This window comes from Acanthochromis polyacanthus, chromosome 12 (assembly GCF_021347895.1).
Source record: "Acanthochromis polyacanthus isolate Apoly-LR-REF ecotype Palm Island chromosome 12, KAUST_Apoly_ChrSc, whole genome shotgun sequence".
Taxonomy (NCBI): Eukaryota; Metazoa; Chordata; class Actinopteri; family Pomacentridae; genus Acanthochromis; species Acanthochromis polyacanthus.
In genome coordinates this window covers 13,038,231-13,053,926 of record NC_067124.1, presented here as the reverse complement: position 1 = coordinate 13,053,926, position 15,696 = coordinate 13,038,231, and the positions used below count along the sequence as shown (strand labels likewise).

General features: G+C 41.2%; 1 protein-coding gene across 1 annotated transcript; it reads right to left on the bottom strand.

Annotated features, from left to right (window-relative positions):
• Positions 1-3,520: 3,520 nt before the first annotated feature.
• On the bottom strand, positions 3,521-15,319 carry LOC110948230 (basic helix-loop-helix transcription factor scleraxis). The gene is made up of 3 exons (XM_022189668.2): positions 14,184-15,319; positions 13,659-13,875; positions 3,521-3,890 (listed from the first exon to the last, which is right to left on the bottom strand). Exons 1-3 carry the CDS (start codon positions 14,612-14,614, stop codon positions 3,852-3,854), a joined length of 687 nt encoding a protein of 228 aa, XP_022045360.2. The 5' UTR covers positions 14,615-15,319; the 3' UTR covers positions 3,521-3,851.
• Positions 15,320-15,696: the final 377 nt, after the last annotated feature.

Sequence of the window (15,696 nt, the reverse complement as noted above, 5' to 3'; positions counted from 1 at the left end):
TTTGCCAGGTTCAAATCATATTAGCAATTTTTCGATGATCAGTATTATGTCTGGAGCCTGCTGTGCTGCACCCAAGGGAGCAGAAAAATCCATAATTATATTGCTTCAAAAACCAGCAACATTTTTAGGATAGTGGTCTCTTCTTGCACTGCATTTAGGAGAGGTGCTGAAACAACATCCAGTATATCATCGAGATGATAAAGTGAGTGCTGATGGGACAGAGACGCACATGGAATGAATATCATAATGCTGTTTCTCTGGAGAACTCAATTCAGCAGTTTGTGGGCACCTTCACACTAAAACAGCTAATGAGCCATGAAATCTCCCTCTATTATGACCACAACAACTTGTACCGTCACATACAAGGGACCAATGGAAGTTTGTTAATGGAAAAAAATAGGGAAATTTGCAATTTGTCATAAAAATTTTCACTCCTTATCGCCTTCGAACCATTTTTGAGGCAGCAATGGAGTAAAGACGGGTAACAGAACATGACCTGCAGCTCACTGCTACTGTTAAACCCAGCAGAGAACATACTTTTGTAGGTGGTCATAAAGAAACAGATCACTATGTTCTGCCAGTTTTCAGCTAAATTGGTTCTCTAAATCGTCTTCAGGCCGCATCTCTGAGCCCTCTAGCACTGGGGCCAATCAAGTATGTGCAAATGCCAGGACAAAAGCTGCCTTTTATTGCTTCGGATATCAGTGTTTGCATGCCAGATTTTCATGGGGGCATCTTTATCAGACCGTTATATTGATAATAGGAGCCAGTCAATCTTCCAACCTCCGGCTCACCTTGGTCCAAAAACCACCCACTTAAATACGTTTGCCCTCTCAGCTGATGTGTTTCATCAATGTAAAACACAGAGATCATTAGACAGCTAAGCTATATCACAGATCTTTCTGCGTAGCATGAGTGTGAGTGTGTGCACATCCATTCTTACAGCCCGTCCATCTATTTGTGCATATGTAAGTTCATCTGCGTGCAAGTGTGTAAATGGTCATCTGTGTGTGTACTAAATTGTGAGTGTGTGTAGGCGTAGGGGGAACCTGATCTGGTCTGTGTGGGAGGAACCAGTTCCTTTTTCCCCTCTCCACTGTTCAGACAGACGGCCTGCTAGAGAGATCAGACTCTCAGACTAACTGGACCAGAAGTCATTAGGACACACTAGACACACAGAGATTTTTTTTTATTCAAAGCTATTGCTTCCTTTAGAAAAAGCCTCAGCAGTAAGATTATCTACGTTTGATCGGCTCATAATAGGACTCGGATCTTTTCAACAAGGCGCACAGTGCTTTTCAAATCTTTGTCTCAGGAACCGGCAAGCAGCAGGGACTACTTAATGCTGAAACTGTGTCCTGAGATTTAGTCTTTTGTTTCCCCGTGTTACGTTTTCTGGGGAAAAACCGACTCTGGCACTTGAGTTTAAGGGCATTGAAAGCATAATACGCCAGAACTTCATTTTGTCTTTCATATAAGTGATTGTCCAGATTGAGCAACTATCTTTAGTTCAGGTTTTGACTGCAATTTATTCTTGTTGGAACACGCCATCAACTTTGAAACTTTATTATTCATTGTTTATTTCATCATGAATTTCAATCTACACCTTTCCCCTTCATCACAGTTGTGAATTATTTCATTTAGGTGAATGCCCCTCTGAGGACACATTAACTCCGACTGCAAGTGTTCGGTGCTGTTTATAGTTCTGGGGTATTTGTGAGATGGCACACACAGTAAATCTGCTTTGTTTTTCAGCACCGTTTCCACTAAAAACTATCTCTTGGCAGAGCAAAGTGAAGTTCGAATTTTTGTTAGTTGTTTTTCTTCACCAGGCACTTGTCACATTGTAGGAAAAAGCTCCATAATTGGCACCTCGGTCACAGAAACAGCTTGTTAGCATTGTTAAAAAATAATTTGGGAACACCAAACCAGTGCAACGCAGCGGTTAGCCTCCATTAAAAGAACGGCTCATTTACATTTCACTTAATGGTGGAAAATAGCTGGAGAAATGCAGCTGCTATGTGATGTTAGAATCCTAAACTACAACTCCAGAGACGTTAATAGAATACTCTCTATGTAAGATGATAATAGGAAGAATTTCAGCTCTCTCACATCACTCACATGATACAAATTTTCAGGTAGCCAAAACTTTACGTCTCCTAGGGAGTGTATTTTATATCTTTTGCTGCAGGACAACATGAGTTTAAACCCACTTCATCCATTGTAGCTCTGTTTAAACAAGTGATTCTGAACTATAGAAAACAGTCCTCTCATGGTATAGGTGATGTGTAGAACAGGCAGAGGAGAAATAAAAAAGCAATTTATTATGAAAAATGTGACAATATGTTCAAAAAGGAGGGGCAGCATTCCTCATTGCTAATGCCGTGATCACTTTCCATTAAGGCGAGAGACAGACTGCAGAGATGCTGAGTGAAAGTGATGTAGGAGGGAGAGTTGGAAACAGTGGAGCTGTAGCGACAGAGAAAATAACAAAAGAGGAAGATGGATGCGTAGATCAATAGATGGATGGACACAGATAGATAGATATGCAGACAAGGTAAGGAGAAGGTGAGCGTTGTGCAGCTAAACACACTGGAAACCCATCACCAACCAGACTCTGGCCAGTGGCACTCCAGGGAAAAGAGAGGAAGAGCAGAGGAGGAGAAGAGAGAACAAGCATGTGGAAAGGTAAAGAAGAGGACAGCAAAGGGACAAAGGCAGATGTCCAAGTAGCCATACCTGCAGATTCAATTTTGCTTTTTTTTTCTCTGCGTTTTCCTCTGCTCCTTAAGCCTCTCTTGTCCGCCTCATCTTCTAAACCTCTTCGTCTCTGTCTAATCTCTGGACAGCACACTGACCAGAACTGAGTCTCCCAGAGGAGGAGATAAAAGGCAAACAAGGAGGTACATGTGGGACAGAAGACTAGAAAAAGCAAGATGAAGGTAAAAGCATTCATTGGGTTTATGTGAGAATCTGCTGAGGAAGTTAAACTTAAAGCTTGTCGTGCTGATTCGTCTCTCCACTCGCTGCAAAAGTAGAATAAAACAACCATTTTGTATCAGAAAATGTCTGCAGCTGACTGGAAGTTCACAGTGGAAACTTTCACAATGTTTATTGGTTGGAACTGGCAAAGATTAGGACAGGATTTGAGAGTACAATCTTCCGAAAATACCAACAACATATGAATGAAATTTACTTCCAGATATACAAACAATTTATTGGTCATCTTGAGTTATTTTCCACTTTCAAAAATGACGATCAGAAATAACCTATAACACCAAAGTTCCAGCATTTTTTTTTCTTTTTTGGAATGCCATTAACTGTCAATATCCAATGTTTGTACTTTAAAACAATGCACATCGTTTGTCAAAAAAAAGCCATATGCCTGTTAAATAACATAGTTTCATTATATAATGTTATGTCACATAAATATACATTTATATTTCAGTTTACACAATAATAACACACAGCTTTAGATGAATACAAATTAGTGGGTTTTCTGTGTTTTCCGATCATGTGCCATAAGTTCTTTAGACTCAGTCACTGAACAATACAGTAAAAAGTCTCTTAAAAGTGTTGCTGAAAGGTTCATGACGGCCTTGATAAGCATGTGAAAGTACTGCTGAACTTCTGAAAATGTAAAAAAAAAAAAAAAAGTTCATGTAAAGCGATACACAAAGTAATCAAAAAGTTCCTTGCAAAGTCCTGGAAGTGCTATAAAAGTCCTCAGAAAGTCTCTGAAACGCGTCGCACGTCTGGTTCGTCTTCAAGTTGCAGCGATTGTAAAAATCACTGAAGGCACTGTGATGAAAGTGATGAGCATTTTATCCGTGCGGTTTGTGTCCTCATTGTTAGCTTCGGATGGCCGTCTTCCTGTCTCTGTCTTTGTTCTGGAACAGACAGAAACAACATCTCACGTCATCAAGGATTCAACGCTGAAATCACTTTAAATGAACACTTCGTTTTTCTGTCGGAAAAGAGGACAGATGTGGTGAGAAAAGGAAGATGGAAACAGCTTAGCTTAGCATGAAGCCTGGAAACAACTAGGAGCACCAAATTAGCGAGCTTTAAAGGTGCGGATTTTGTTACCTTTTCTACAGAGCCAGGCTCCATTTTTGCCCTGTTTCCAGTCTTGATGCTAAGATAAGTTAACTGGCTGCTTGTAGCTTCACATTTCAACAAAGAAAATAAAGTCACTTGACTGTGGACACATGAACACTTATTTTATGTGTTCTTATGGTATTTTATGACCTTTGACCTTTACAGACCTCATACACAACAAATATTTAAAAATGTATAATAGGTGAATTAAATGGTGTTAAGTCTTTATTTTGGGATCAAAATGCAGTAAAAATAGATGTTTTACTGCAATAACTGGCTCAGGGAATGAATGTGGTTTTGCATGTGCTCTGTAGAGAAAGTAAATTAGCCTTGCAGTAAACACACATAAACACACGGTGCACAGTGGCGTACATTAATTGTGGTAGCAGAGAGAAATGAGCGTGCCTGTAACTCCATAAACGCTGTGAGATTGACATCATGAGCCGATTCTTTGCCGCCCTGCATGATGATATGCTTCTCATTTATCTGTGGTATCAGAGCAGAGAGGCCTTGATTTCCTGGCTGGTGAGGAGACTTTCTCTATCTGGCCAGGAAAATAACATCACATTTTCCCCTCTTCACCTAACCTTCCTCTCTGCTCACTCCTCAGGCCATCTACCACTCTAACAGTCAAGGGATTTTATTGAACGCACCACTGAGTGATGGTTAGTTTTGATAAATACTTTTCAGGGTGGATGTTTCAAGGATTTTATTCATGGCTGACAAATGATCGGAAGTTATTTCAACCTAATTTCTTCATTGCTGTTGTACTTCATTCACTGATGTTAGTACACAAACTGTGAAGATTCCCACTAGAATGTAGGCCAACTTATGTCCTCTCCTGACTTCTCTCCTCCCTCAGATATCATCTCCACTGACCCTTTCTGCTGCCCTCCTCCTTCGCTTTCCTCCCACCGGCCAAACACCTGTTCCACATTTCCTCTCAGACTGAGCACAAGGTGTAGGTGTTTGGAAAAATCCGCTTGACTGACATCAAGAAAGGTGGGCTGGTGTCTGGAAGGGTATCAGGCGGTAATTAGAGGGTGAGATCATTGGATTTGGACAGGAATCGGTCCTCCCACTGATTGAGGTGAATGCGAGGAGACACAGAAAGTATTATTGTTGATCCATCTTCCAGCTGGACCGAGCAGAGGATCATTATTAGATTATTAGTGAACACTTACTGCTGATGGTTGGCTGTGAGTGCGAACACCAGCAGCATCATTCAGTTGTGAAGTATCTAGTCGCCATTTGGTGGTGATTTTTTAAATTTCTATAACTAAATGTGGATTGTTTGGTGATGAAATGAGATACTTATTGCCCAACATAACTCTAAAACAGCTACAGAAAACAGTAAATTGCAGGTTTTGGCAAATTCTCAGCCAAAATCGGTTCTGATTCAGGTAGTTTTTTGTAAAAGCCACTTTTTAGGCTGGTGGCTGAATGTCTTTGTGAAATTCTCACATTGCAACTTCTCTCCTGGAAATATTATTCTTGCACTGCTAGAAGGTTTCAGGAGGCGATACAGTGCTCAGTTCTAGTTATGCTTTTTAAATATTACGATTAGATGTTTCAGTAACTTAAAACAGTCAGTACAGTAGTGACCTTATTAACATTTAACCCTAATCTTTCGTAATCTGATCTGAAGTGTTTTTGCTGCTTGAATCGACTCAGGATGCAAATATCTGAGTACAAGGTGCCACCTTCCTTCAAATTTCTTGCAGAACTCAAATGCTGCATTTACTTTCAACAGTATTTCCTTCTAAAACATAATTGCGAGGGTTGCAAAATGATCTCAGCACAGCTTAAGAATGAACAGAGTTTACAAGCGTCATGACAGACGAGACTAATGATCCGAAAACTGTTTGTGAATTTTGCTTTGGCCTCAATAAGCTGTTATTGTGCTTGTTCCCAAACCATCAAACCAAGTGCAAGTGCAGCCGTGCTCTCTGGTGTTTGCTGGAAAGCATCGTGGAAAATGGTAGGTATTTATCAGTGGAAGGAAAACTACTTAAGGCAGGTTGCAGAGAGCGAGTACATGAACATTTTCACTTGAAGAATGTGCGTGAAAATTGGATGATTTACCAAATTACATCCAATTGCAGTGGGATCGCTGAGAATCTGCCCACGTCTCACTGTGAGAGTTTGGGGAGCACAGCTGGTGAAGGCAGTTCAGCCGGAGTGTAGCTGGTGCAGTCACAACAGACGAAGGGGCTTTAAGGCCGGCCTGGTAGTCAAAACAAGCTCCTGAAGACTAATCGGGCATGCTCAGATGACATCTCTGCTTTCTCTTCTCTTTCCAAACACACATGCAGACATACCGCTAACGTCCCTGGGGGGTGATTTGTCCGACACTAATATGATTACCTGATGATGTTTACTTTAGATACGATACGATGATATTCCCACACTGGAACAATATTATTGTACCATGGAGGTGAAAGCAGCCTTCATGTGAAGACACTTTCTTATCAACTCCACAATTTCAAACGTTCATATTGTTTTTCCGAAACTCAATCCGTCCATTCCTCTACCTATAACTGTGGATTTTCCATGCACTCTCTCTCTCTCTTTCTTTTTTTTTTCCTGTGTTAAGCTGTTCTGTCAAATACAAACATCTAATTTAGTTTCTGGCTGCTTGAGGACAGGAATGACTGGTTGGAAAAAATAATTCCACTTGGGCACCAGCCCGCAATCGTATAAGGAGATTGGTATTTAACCATGAAATGAAAACTGGTAATATCCCTTTAGTTTATCGAGTGAAATATGTGAGTCTGCGTCAGCTTATAGGAGCTGTAATTACCCTCATAAATGATCATTGATTAACACAAAGCACATTAGACATTTAAACAGTGCTAACTAGCACACCCAATAAGCCTCGGTGTGTCATTATGTGGCTTGGACACCTCACACGTTCTTCTTCTTGCTAATAGGCATCCTGATGGCTTCTGAAAAACACTTGATTAATCTGAGATTGTCCAGTCAGATGTAGGTCCCAGCAGACGGCCACACATGTGTGTAATTATCTGTATAATGACTCCAGAACAAGTCCGACTTCATTTTCACTCGTCTCGGATGACTCAGTTCTGCTGCATTATTCACAAACCATCACTTCATCATCAGTGCAAAGATGTACACCCTGAAACAGCCAACAGGTCATTAGCTTTAGTCAACATAGTTAGAAAAAGCATCATTTAAACCCCCAATTTCTTGCTTTTTTGTGGATCTCCTCACCTGGCTCAGCTTTCTGTAGTTTTGCTTTAATTTGCTCAGTGAGCTGCTCCTTTCCCTAAGGGACCAAATGACAACAGAATGATAGTTTTGCTAATAGATTTTGTTAGTTATCTGACCCGACTTCTTCTGTTGGTGTTAAATTAGGGTTTAACTGCTTCCATCTGTGCTGAGAATATACAGGCAGGTTCATGCTTGAAGGCACACAGTCATACACGAAGCCAGGCTCACACACACATATAACATGCAGAACGTGGGTAAGAATATATTTAAAAATGGCCTGAAGTATATTCGCTATCTTCATTAGCATAGTTTGAATTGAGAAGCAAATAGGCGAAACTCACAAGGCACAAAACATTAAGTCAACACCAGCATTATCAGTAAATGAGGGTAATTTAGTTTTCATCTATGACCTTGAAACGTCAACTTCATGCACAAAAAGTGACGCAATGCTTTTTCCAGTGAAAACAGACTAATATCCAAATAACTGTAAAAACCGCAGTCATTAGCACGCTGCTGCACATGTCCTATCCATGCATTTAAGCTCTCTTTAGGTGCACGGTTCATTTGATCTCTATAAAGAAGCAAAGTGTAGTTTCAGCACAGTCGAAAACCAACTGTCCAAACTGGAGGATAAATAGCTCCATTGATTATCCCACCGAGTCGTTGGCTATTTCTCTCTCTCTCTCTCTCTCTTTCTCTCCTTCTCCATCTCTGTTTCCACAACTTCCTGCACACCATTAGTTTAGAAAGTGTTGAAAGCGCAGCCGTGATCCAGAGCTCCTTAACTCACTAATCATATAGGAGCTTTTTCTGGGCCGTCTAGAAAGAGGCAATGAACTGCCGTCTGCTTGAAAAGACAAGGAGTTGAAGAGGTAGAATGAACTGCTTTTGATAAAAGTCTCCGTGAGCGTGGTGCAGTGTGCGGCCACATGTGTGTATATGTGTGATTTGTGTGGGTTTGAGTGTAAGCAGGGAGGGCGTTTCACAGAGAGCGGTTTCCAGGCTCCTTTAACATCACCATCAAAGCCCAACGTCAATGTGTTTCTAATAGCGGCAGCTGAATTAAACACTGGCTGCAGAGCCTCAGCAGAGGATAAATCATTTACAGAACAATTAGCTCATTTGTTGCTCTGCTCTGTACTGCCAATGACTTCCAGACACACACAGCCAGCCAGTGTGAGTTTGTCTGTGTGTACTTTGCTTATAAAATTCACTCTGGATGTGTCACTCACATTCATCTCATATGAAACACACACAAACTCTCCCCACTGTCTTTTTCTCTCCTACACTCCGACTTTGCATTCATTTGCTCTCGCACACAACTACAGAAAAGTTGCTTTCCAGTTGCACAGTGCAGTTTTAGTGCCACTGTCTTTCCAACCACCCACAAAAATCATCACATATAAAAGTTTTACAGTAGCCAAGATGTAAATTAGAACTCTCCATCATATTAAGAGCAGCATACATCATGTTTTTAATGCTTGCTGTTTCACTGAATTCACACATTTCTTTTTTAATTTCAAGAAATTCCAAATAAATAAATGCTGTCAAGTCGGAATTAAATCTGGGTTGTGCCCTAAAATGCTTGTAAACTCATCTAAATTTACCCATTTCAAAAGGATCGTTGGTCTCTTTACAAGAACCGCACCATAAGCACCATTGTCATTATATTTTTGCCAGATTTTTTACTTTGTTTCCAAGCATAAATCTCCCCTATTAATTCATCAAATGAGCTGCTTTAAAATTCAAATACTGGAAAATGCTTTTGCTCATCATCTCCAGCTTAGAAGGAAAAAGTTCAGGCTGGTTGCTGTCAGAAGTCGATGAAATACCATATCTGTTTACTTTTACCATTGAATTGAACTGACCCTTTTCCTGTTTGGGGCCAAAAGAAATAAACCACAGTTGTTGAAGAAGCATGTAAAAATGCACAGAGTGCTGTGGACTAAAGACAGAAGCAGACAACTTGAAAAAAAATGTTTGTTTTGTATCAGAAAATGAATGAATAAAGGCCGTCTTAAAATTATGTCACAGCCTTGTACTTATATGCTCCACTGCACCAGACGACACATTTCAGAATCATTAACTTCCAGCTGATATCGACAAAACCCTGATTATTAAAAATGTTGAGTCCCAACGCCTGACATTTGCACTGGCAGCAGATAGATTGGCCTTGCACAGCGTATCCACATCAATCAACCCGACAGTGCAGGGATTTAAACAGTGCTCAGGTCTCCTCAATCCTCCTGTTGCTGTACATCTCATTTACAGATGTAGAGATCAGGAGTGGGGATGTTTTTTTTACTGAAACTATCAAAGGCACCAGAATGCAAGAGCTGTGATCCAGTATGTCAATACCAAACGGCTGTGGTCAAATCAAATTTAAACATTATATCTCTATCAAGAAAAGATGAAAAGACACAAAATAAAAATGTCCTACATGTTTAAATGACAGCTTAGTACAACTTGTACTGAAGAATGTAGCGCAGAGGAATAAATTCTGAGCAACAAGCATAGAAAAGAAAAACATCTTTTTTTGCTTCAAGGTCACACTAAAAAGACTTTTTTTTGTGCCTCTAAACTCTCCTCAATCGAAGCAAAACCTCACTGTTCTGTGAAAATCCGAATTGAATGATGAAGAATTGAATCGTGGGTTTAGAAAATTCTTTCTTAGCTGAAAAAACTTTTTAAAAACTATTAGATTAGCAAACAAGCCTCTTCTTCTCAACTCGTGCAAATCTGATTTTCAAATACATGGACAACGACAATAAAAGGTTTCTAATCATTTTCAAATGCCAGATAATCACCATATCATAACGAGAAGCTCAAAATGATTAATCATTTATCGTTTACTTGTGTAAAATTATACAAAAACCTCTCACAGATAATGACATCTCATTAGTATTCACATCACTAGAATATTCACTGAGCGCTCTGTGTGCAGTAGTCATTACTAACAGGACTGTTTGTTTTGAAACCGTTATACTGTATACACACATAATAAGAGGAAATGACCGTATACTTTTCTCACTTTCAGCCTCTCCTGCATTGGAAATAAGTGTAACTGAAGCGTTTGGTCTAAGCAGAGCTGACAGCTGTGATGAACCTCAATGACCATAAAAACATACAAAGAGAGCACTCAGGACACAAAGGCTCGTTTTACCTCCACAATCGTTTCCTCTCTGTAATCACCAGCACTGACTCTGCCCTTTAGCCCACTTAAACGCACTAGAGCCACTTTTCCAGGCAAACTCAAATGCTCTCAGGTTCTGCCAATCATAGTTAACCTTTTCTGTGCCAGGTGGATCGGAGCTGGTTTTCTCTTGGAACACTTTTACAGGTCATAGCATCACTTTCTTTTGCCAAATGTACATTTATCATGTACACAGCAGAGATATCACTTCTTACAGGATGCTTATTCATGTCAGTTTGCAGGTCTCAGTATAGGGGAGGCAAGAACTTTGAATGATGAGTGCGGTGATACCTTTTATTTTTCTCATTTTCTCATTTATTTTTCTCTCAAAAGCTCGATATTTATCTGTGATGAAGAGCTTTACTCTTTTTTTTAAAAAAATATTAAAAACCCATCAGTGGGATTAGAGCCACTCTTTTACACTGCATCTTCTTTCTCTTTCATTACTGCACACATGAGCACTACAGTTTATTTTCACTTAATCCCAAAGACACTATTCTGCTGCAGTAAAAACCAACTAGTGCATCTAAGATTAGTCCACCGCTGACGTTAGACCCCAATGAATGCATAATTTAGATTTCATTTGAATCATGTTTGAAATTAACTACAGTGCCCAGCAGTTTAAGAAAATATTTTCATTATTTAACAATAAAAAATATATACTAATGATCCATTTTCCATTGCCCGCAGGAATAGATGGTAATGAGAACAAACTGAAATGGTAAAGACCTATCACACTATTGATTTGCACTTTTCAGGGGTTTTAATAATACGAAATATTAAGATTAACACCAACTTTAACATTTACATTTAATTGACAGGTGATATTTCAAAGATAATTTAATGTACTCCAAGTGGAACTGGCATAGTGGTATATAATATTGCGATTTGTTAAAGTTGCTTTTGCACAAACTGCATCTAAATATAAAACTTTTTCATCCCTATTTGTGGGCTATGTGTAGATGAAATAATGACTTTCATTTGGGTTCACTTCATCGGTTCACTCCTCCCAGTGTGTTTGGGATAAAATACACAACACACCAGAGAGACTAGGGAGACTTTTCACTGAGCTAATGGGAAACAGCATATTGTAGCTGACAGTAAGCAACGCAGACTTCGTCAAAGCGTCTCTGTTTGACTGTTTTGACATGAAAAGTTTCACAATTGTTTTCTACGCAGCATGCATTTACAGGTCAGTCGTGCATCTGCAGCAGCGATTTGACAGCAGTAGATAGTGTTACAGAGCTCCTCCTGACTTCTCTGACCTCCACCAGGCTGATCGATATGCACAGAGGAGGTGGTAGCGGCGGGGAGGAGGCAAAAAGGTGAAACGGAATGAGATGTAAGAAGGAAGAGAATAAAAATGAGGGAGTCTGGGAGGACAGACAGTGAAAAAGAAAAGGCGACAGAGGAGAGAGAAGGTTTCGGGCTAGTTATCTGGGTTTGTCTGGGTTTGGACACCGAGGACGTCTAGACTTTCACTCGCAGGAGTTCAGAGGGGAGGCAGGAGTGTGTGTGTGTGTGTGGGGGGGGACTGCTGAGACTCAGGTTATCCCCCAGCTAAAGGGTCTCTGGGTTTAGACACTGAGGAGGGTATTAGCTTTCACACACTGCTGGGGTAACGGGGGAGTCTGCCAGATGTCAGCTCCTTACCCATAAATCCTGCTAAATGGGCAGCAGCTATGGGTTAGAGGGGGAAAGTTGAGTGGATGTCACCTCTCTATCATCATCTGGGCTGTCAGAATCTGAGCTTGCTTCAGTCAGCTGATCTCACCTCCCTTATTTCCTGCTATTTCTCATCAGACTCTGTTATTGATCTTAACTTTGTCAATTTCCTGCACAAATCAATCAAAGATACGTTCTACTCTTCTGAATCAACTGTGCAAGAGTGGAGGAAGTGTTGCAGAAAATGCATTTAGTCCTGTCCATAAAATGCTAAATAAGATTGTTTGTGGCTTCATCATAGCTGAAAGCTCTATTTTTAAATGAACCATGTTCCGCAAATTTACTTTTCTTTTACATATTTCATGTAGTGACATTGAGTCATCAGTTTGTATTTTTCAGGTCAGTTCTTCATTCCCTGTGATTTCTTATCAGACTTTTTAAAATTGATCTTCAGTGTGTAAAGTTCCTGCACTGAATCAATCACAGTGGATAAAGTTTCACCGCTGGCGTAGAAAAACATGAAAGAGTGGAGGAAGTGTGACATAAAATCTGTTTATTTCTGCCCCTAAAATAAAAATTAAGCTAACGTGTGGCTTTGTCATAGCAGAAAACTATATTTTAAAATGATCCATCTTCCTCAAATTAATTTTTTATTTTACATATACCTGTATTTTGTGTAGTGACATTAAGTTTCAGTAGAACAAAGCCACCAGTTGGTATATCTCAGGTCAGTTCCTCAACAGTTATGATTAAAATCGTCTCATATTCAGGCTGACGTCAATACATTCTTAAAATTATACACATGGTTTTGGATAGATTTCATGAGCTCCCGGTCATAAATCTTACTCGCTGCCTAAATACCCTTGTAAACTTTAAATTCATATTTAGAAAAAGAGAAAGAAAAATACACCATAGATGGGGTTAGACGTGCACGTTTCGTTTGCATTACGGTGAAAACGTCTGCGTCGTCTTTGTCCCGCCTCTCTGCTCGGCTCTGACAGGAAAACAATCACTTCTATGAACTGTAATGTTCAGTGATTTTCTGGAACCACCTCAAACTTTCAAGCCACCTGCTCGAGTAAAACGAAGTCCCAACAGTACAATAACACACAGTCCTTCACCCCCAACAGAGGACTTTAAAAGAGGTTCTGCTTTTTAAAGTCCCTCGGGGCCAATCAGGTTTATAGGCACAGTCACTGATCTCAGGTCAGTTTTAAACACCAAAACTGACCTAAAGCACCACACAGTGACTGTATTCTGTTCGTTCTTCAGCTAAGTGTGTGTTATTTCCTAATTCTGGAGGAACTTTATGAATATAAAGTAAAATGAAGATAGTCAAAAAGTCGTGTTTTTTTTTTGCGTGTGTCCTACCACGTAGTTTTAAAAGTTTACACTGTTTTGCCAGAGGCCTCATTAAATAGACTATTTGTTTTGATGTTTGATGGACTGATAGTTTTCTGCTCACCATTTTTCTCTGGTTGCTGAGGCAGAAAGTACAGATGTGCTTGGGCTGAGCGGATTGGTCGGATCCTCGGCTGGGGGAGGAGCTGACGTGGAAGAACGGCGGTGAGGGAGCGTGGCATGGCTGTCCGTCGTGAAGCCCTTCGCCCAGAAGCAACACGTTCCCCAGATGGCTGATGTAGCTGCTGGCCAAACGTAGCGTCTCGATCTTTGACAGCTTCCTGTAATCACCCAAACATTTGTGGTATTAGTGCAGAAAAAATGTTTTGAATTGGATTTGAAATGAATTGTTACACTTCTTTTGCAATATTTCAAAATGCAGTAAGTGTGAAGGAAGGGTGAAGACGATGATGGTTGATGTTGAAGATGCTAACTTTGTGGCACAGCTCTTAGGTTCAATACCTGTGCTAAATTGTGATTAAAGCTGCCTGTAGTCCACAGCTGCATCATGGACTAACTTTGTTTACCAGATGGAAATCATTTCACCACTGTCTTTTTAGTGCATCAGACAGAATGCCGTGAGTCGTACCTGTCTGCAGGCTCGGTGGGGATGAGCGTGCGCAGTGCCGTGAATGCCGTGTTGACAGAGTTGGTGCGATCTCTCTCCCGTGCGTTGGCTGCAGTCCTCTGGCGAACTTCCCCGACGGGAGATGTGCCTGGGGGGCCCAGCCTCCCCGCCATGCCCCCCATGCCCCCCATGCCCCCCATGCCCCCCATGCCTCCGCCCCCTCCACCTCCTCCGCCCCCGCACAGCTTCCTCTTCCTGTTCACCTTGATGTGAAAGGCAGATGGGGACGAGGAGGACAGGCGAAAGGCTGCCGAGTTGGAGGAGTTGGTGGAGCGCTCCTCGGAGCCCGACCCCTCGCTGCCGTTCTCGTCTTCGTCTTCAGAGAGGAGGGCGATGTCGCCGTACAGGAAGCGGCCTGCTGGAGGCGCCGTGCGCAGCATCGCAAATGTCATCGTTGTTGCAGCAGCTACTGGTCAGTCCTGTGGAGGCTTCCTCAGGGCAAAGAGCTTGCTGTTGAGGTTTGTTGTCAGAAGTTGCTGAGCTGAGTTCGTCAATGCACCAACTGAAAGTGTCCACCAGTTGCAAAGCTTTTTACGCCAGGTAAATCAGATGTCTCTCTCTTAAGTCTACGTTAGGGTTAGCTCAGAACCTGCTTTTACTGACAGTGAGGCATCAGCAAGTTGATCCTAAAGCAGAGGTCAAAGCACCTTGACCTCAGAGCCGCTGTCGCAGGTGGCTGCAGGTTCCACGTCCTTCTTGTTGCTGTTCTCTCTTGGTTTATACAAAAACACTTCACATCCCAGAGATCAGTTTCTCCTTCAGTTATTCCTTAGGGATGAACAAAATTTATAATGGCATGTTTTCTTTGCTTCTCTGAGCGTCTTTCTTTCTCCTTGGTTTCTATATTTGCTCTGTTTCAATCCCAAAAGCCAAACTAGCAAAAACTACCCTGTGCCAGCAGCTTGACGCTCTCTTGCTCTCTATTGGTCTCTCTCTCGTCTTTCTCCCTCTTTCTCTGCCTCTTTGCTCCACGTGTGCCTGCAGTCTGAGTGTTTCCGTCTGTCTCTGGTCTTATAGCCGGTGGGAGGGCCGAAGGACAGCTGTCTCCTCCCTCTGAGCGCTAAGGGTCCCTCGGCTGCTGTCTAGAAGCAGGCCAGAGAGACCGGAGGCAAGAGGCAAACCATCAGCGGGAGTTTGTTTTGGCTGCACGCTGATGTGTTCCAGGGGAAGTCCGCCCTAAAACAGAACTTGCATCACCCGCAGAGCCCTCAGAAACTGACATTCTAATCAATATGAATGCAGTCGACATATTAGAAAAAACATCATCTGGCAGGAACAATAAGGAGCCATGATCTTTGACAGTACAATTAAATATCACTTTAACCTATTTAACCGGCTTTTGTTTGCTTTCTGCAAAAACTACATGAAGTCATAGTTATTAACTATGTCAGAGGCTGGTTTTTGCATAGCAAAGAGCACAATCAAATTATTTAACAGATTTTCTTCTGAGATATCTTGATTTTAAGTTCTCATA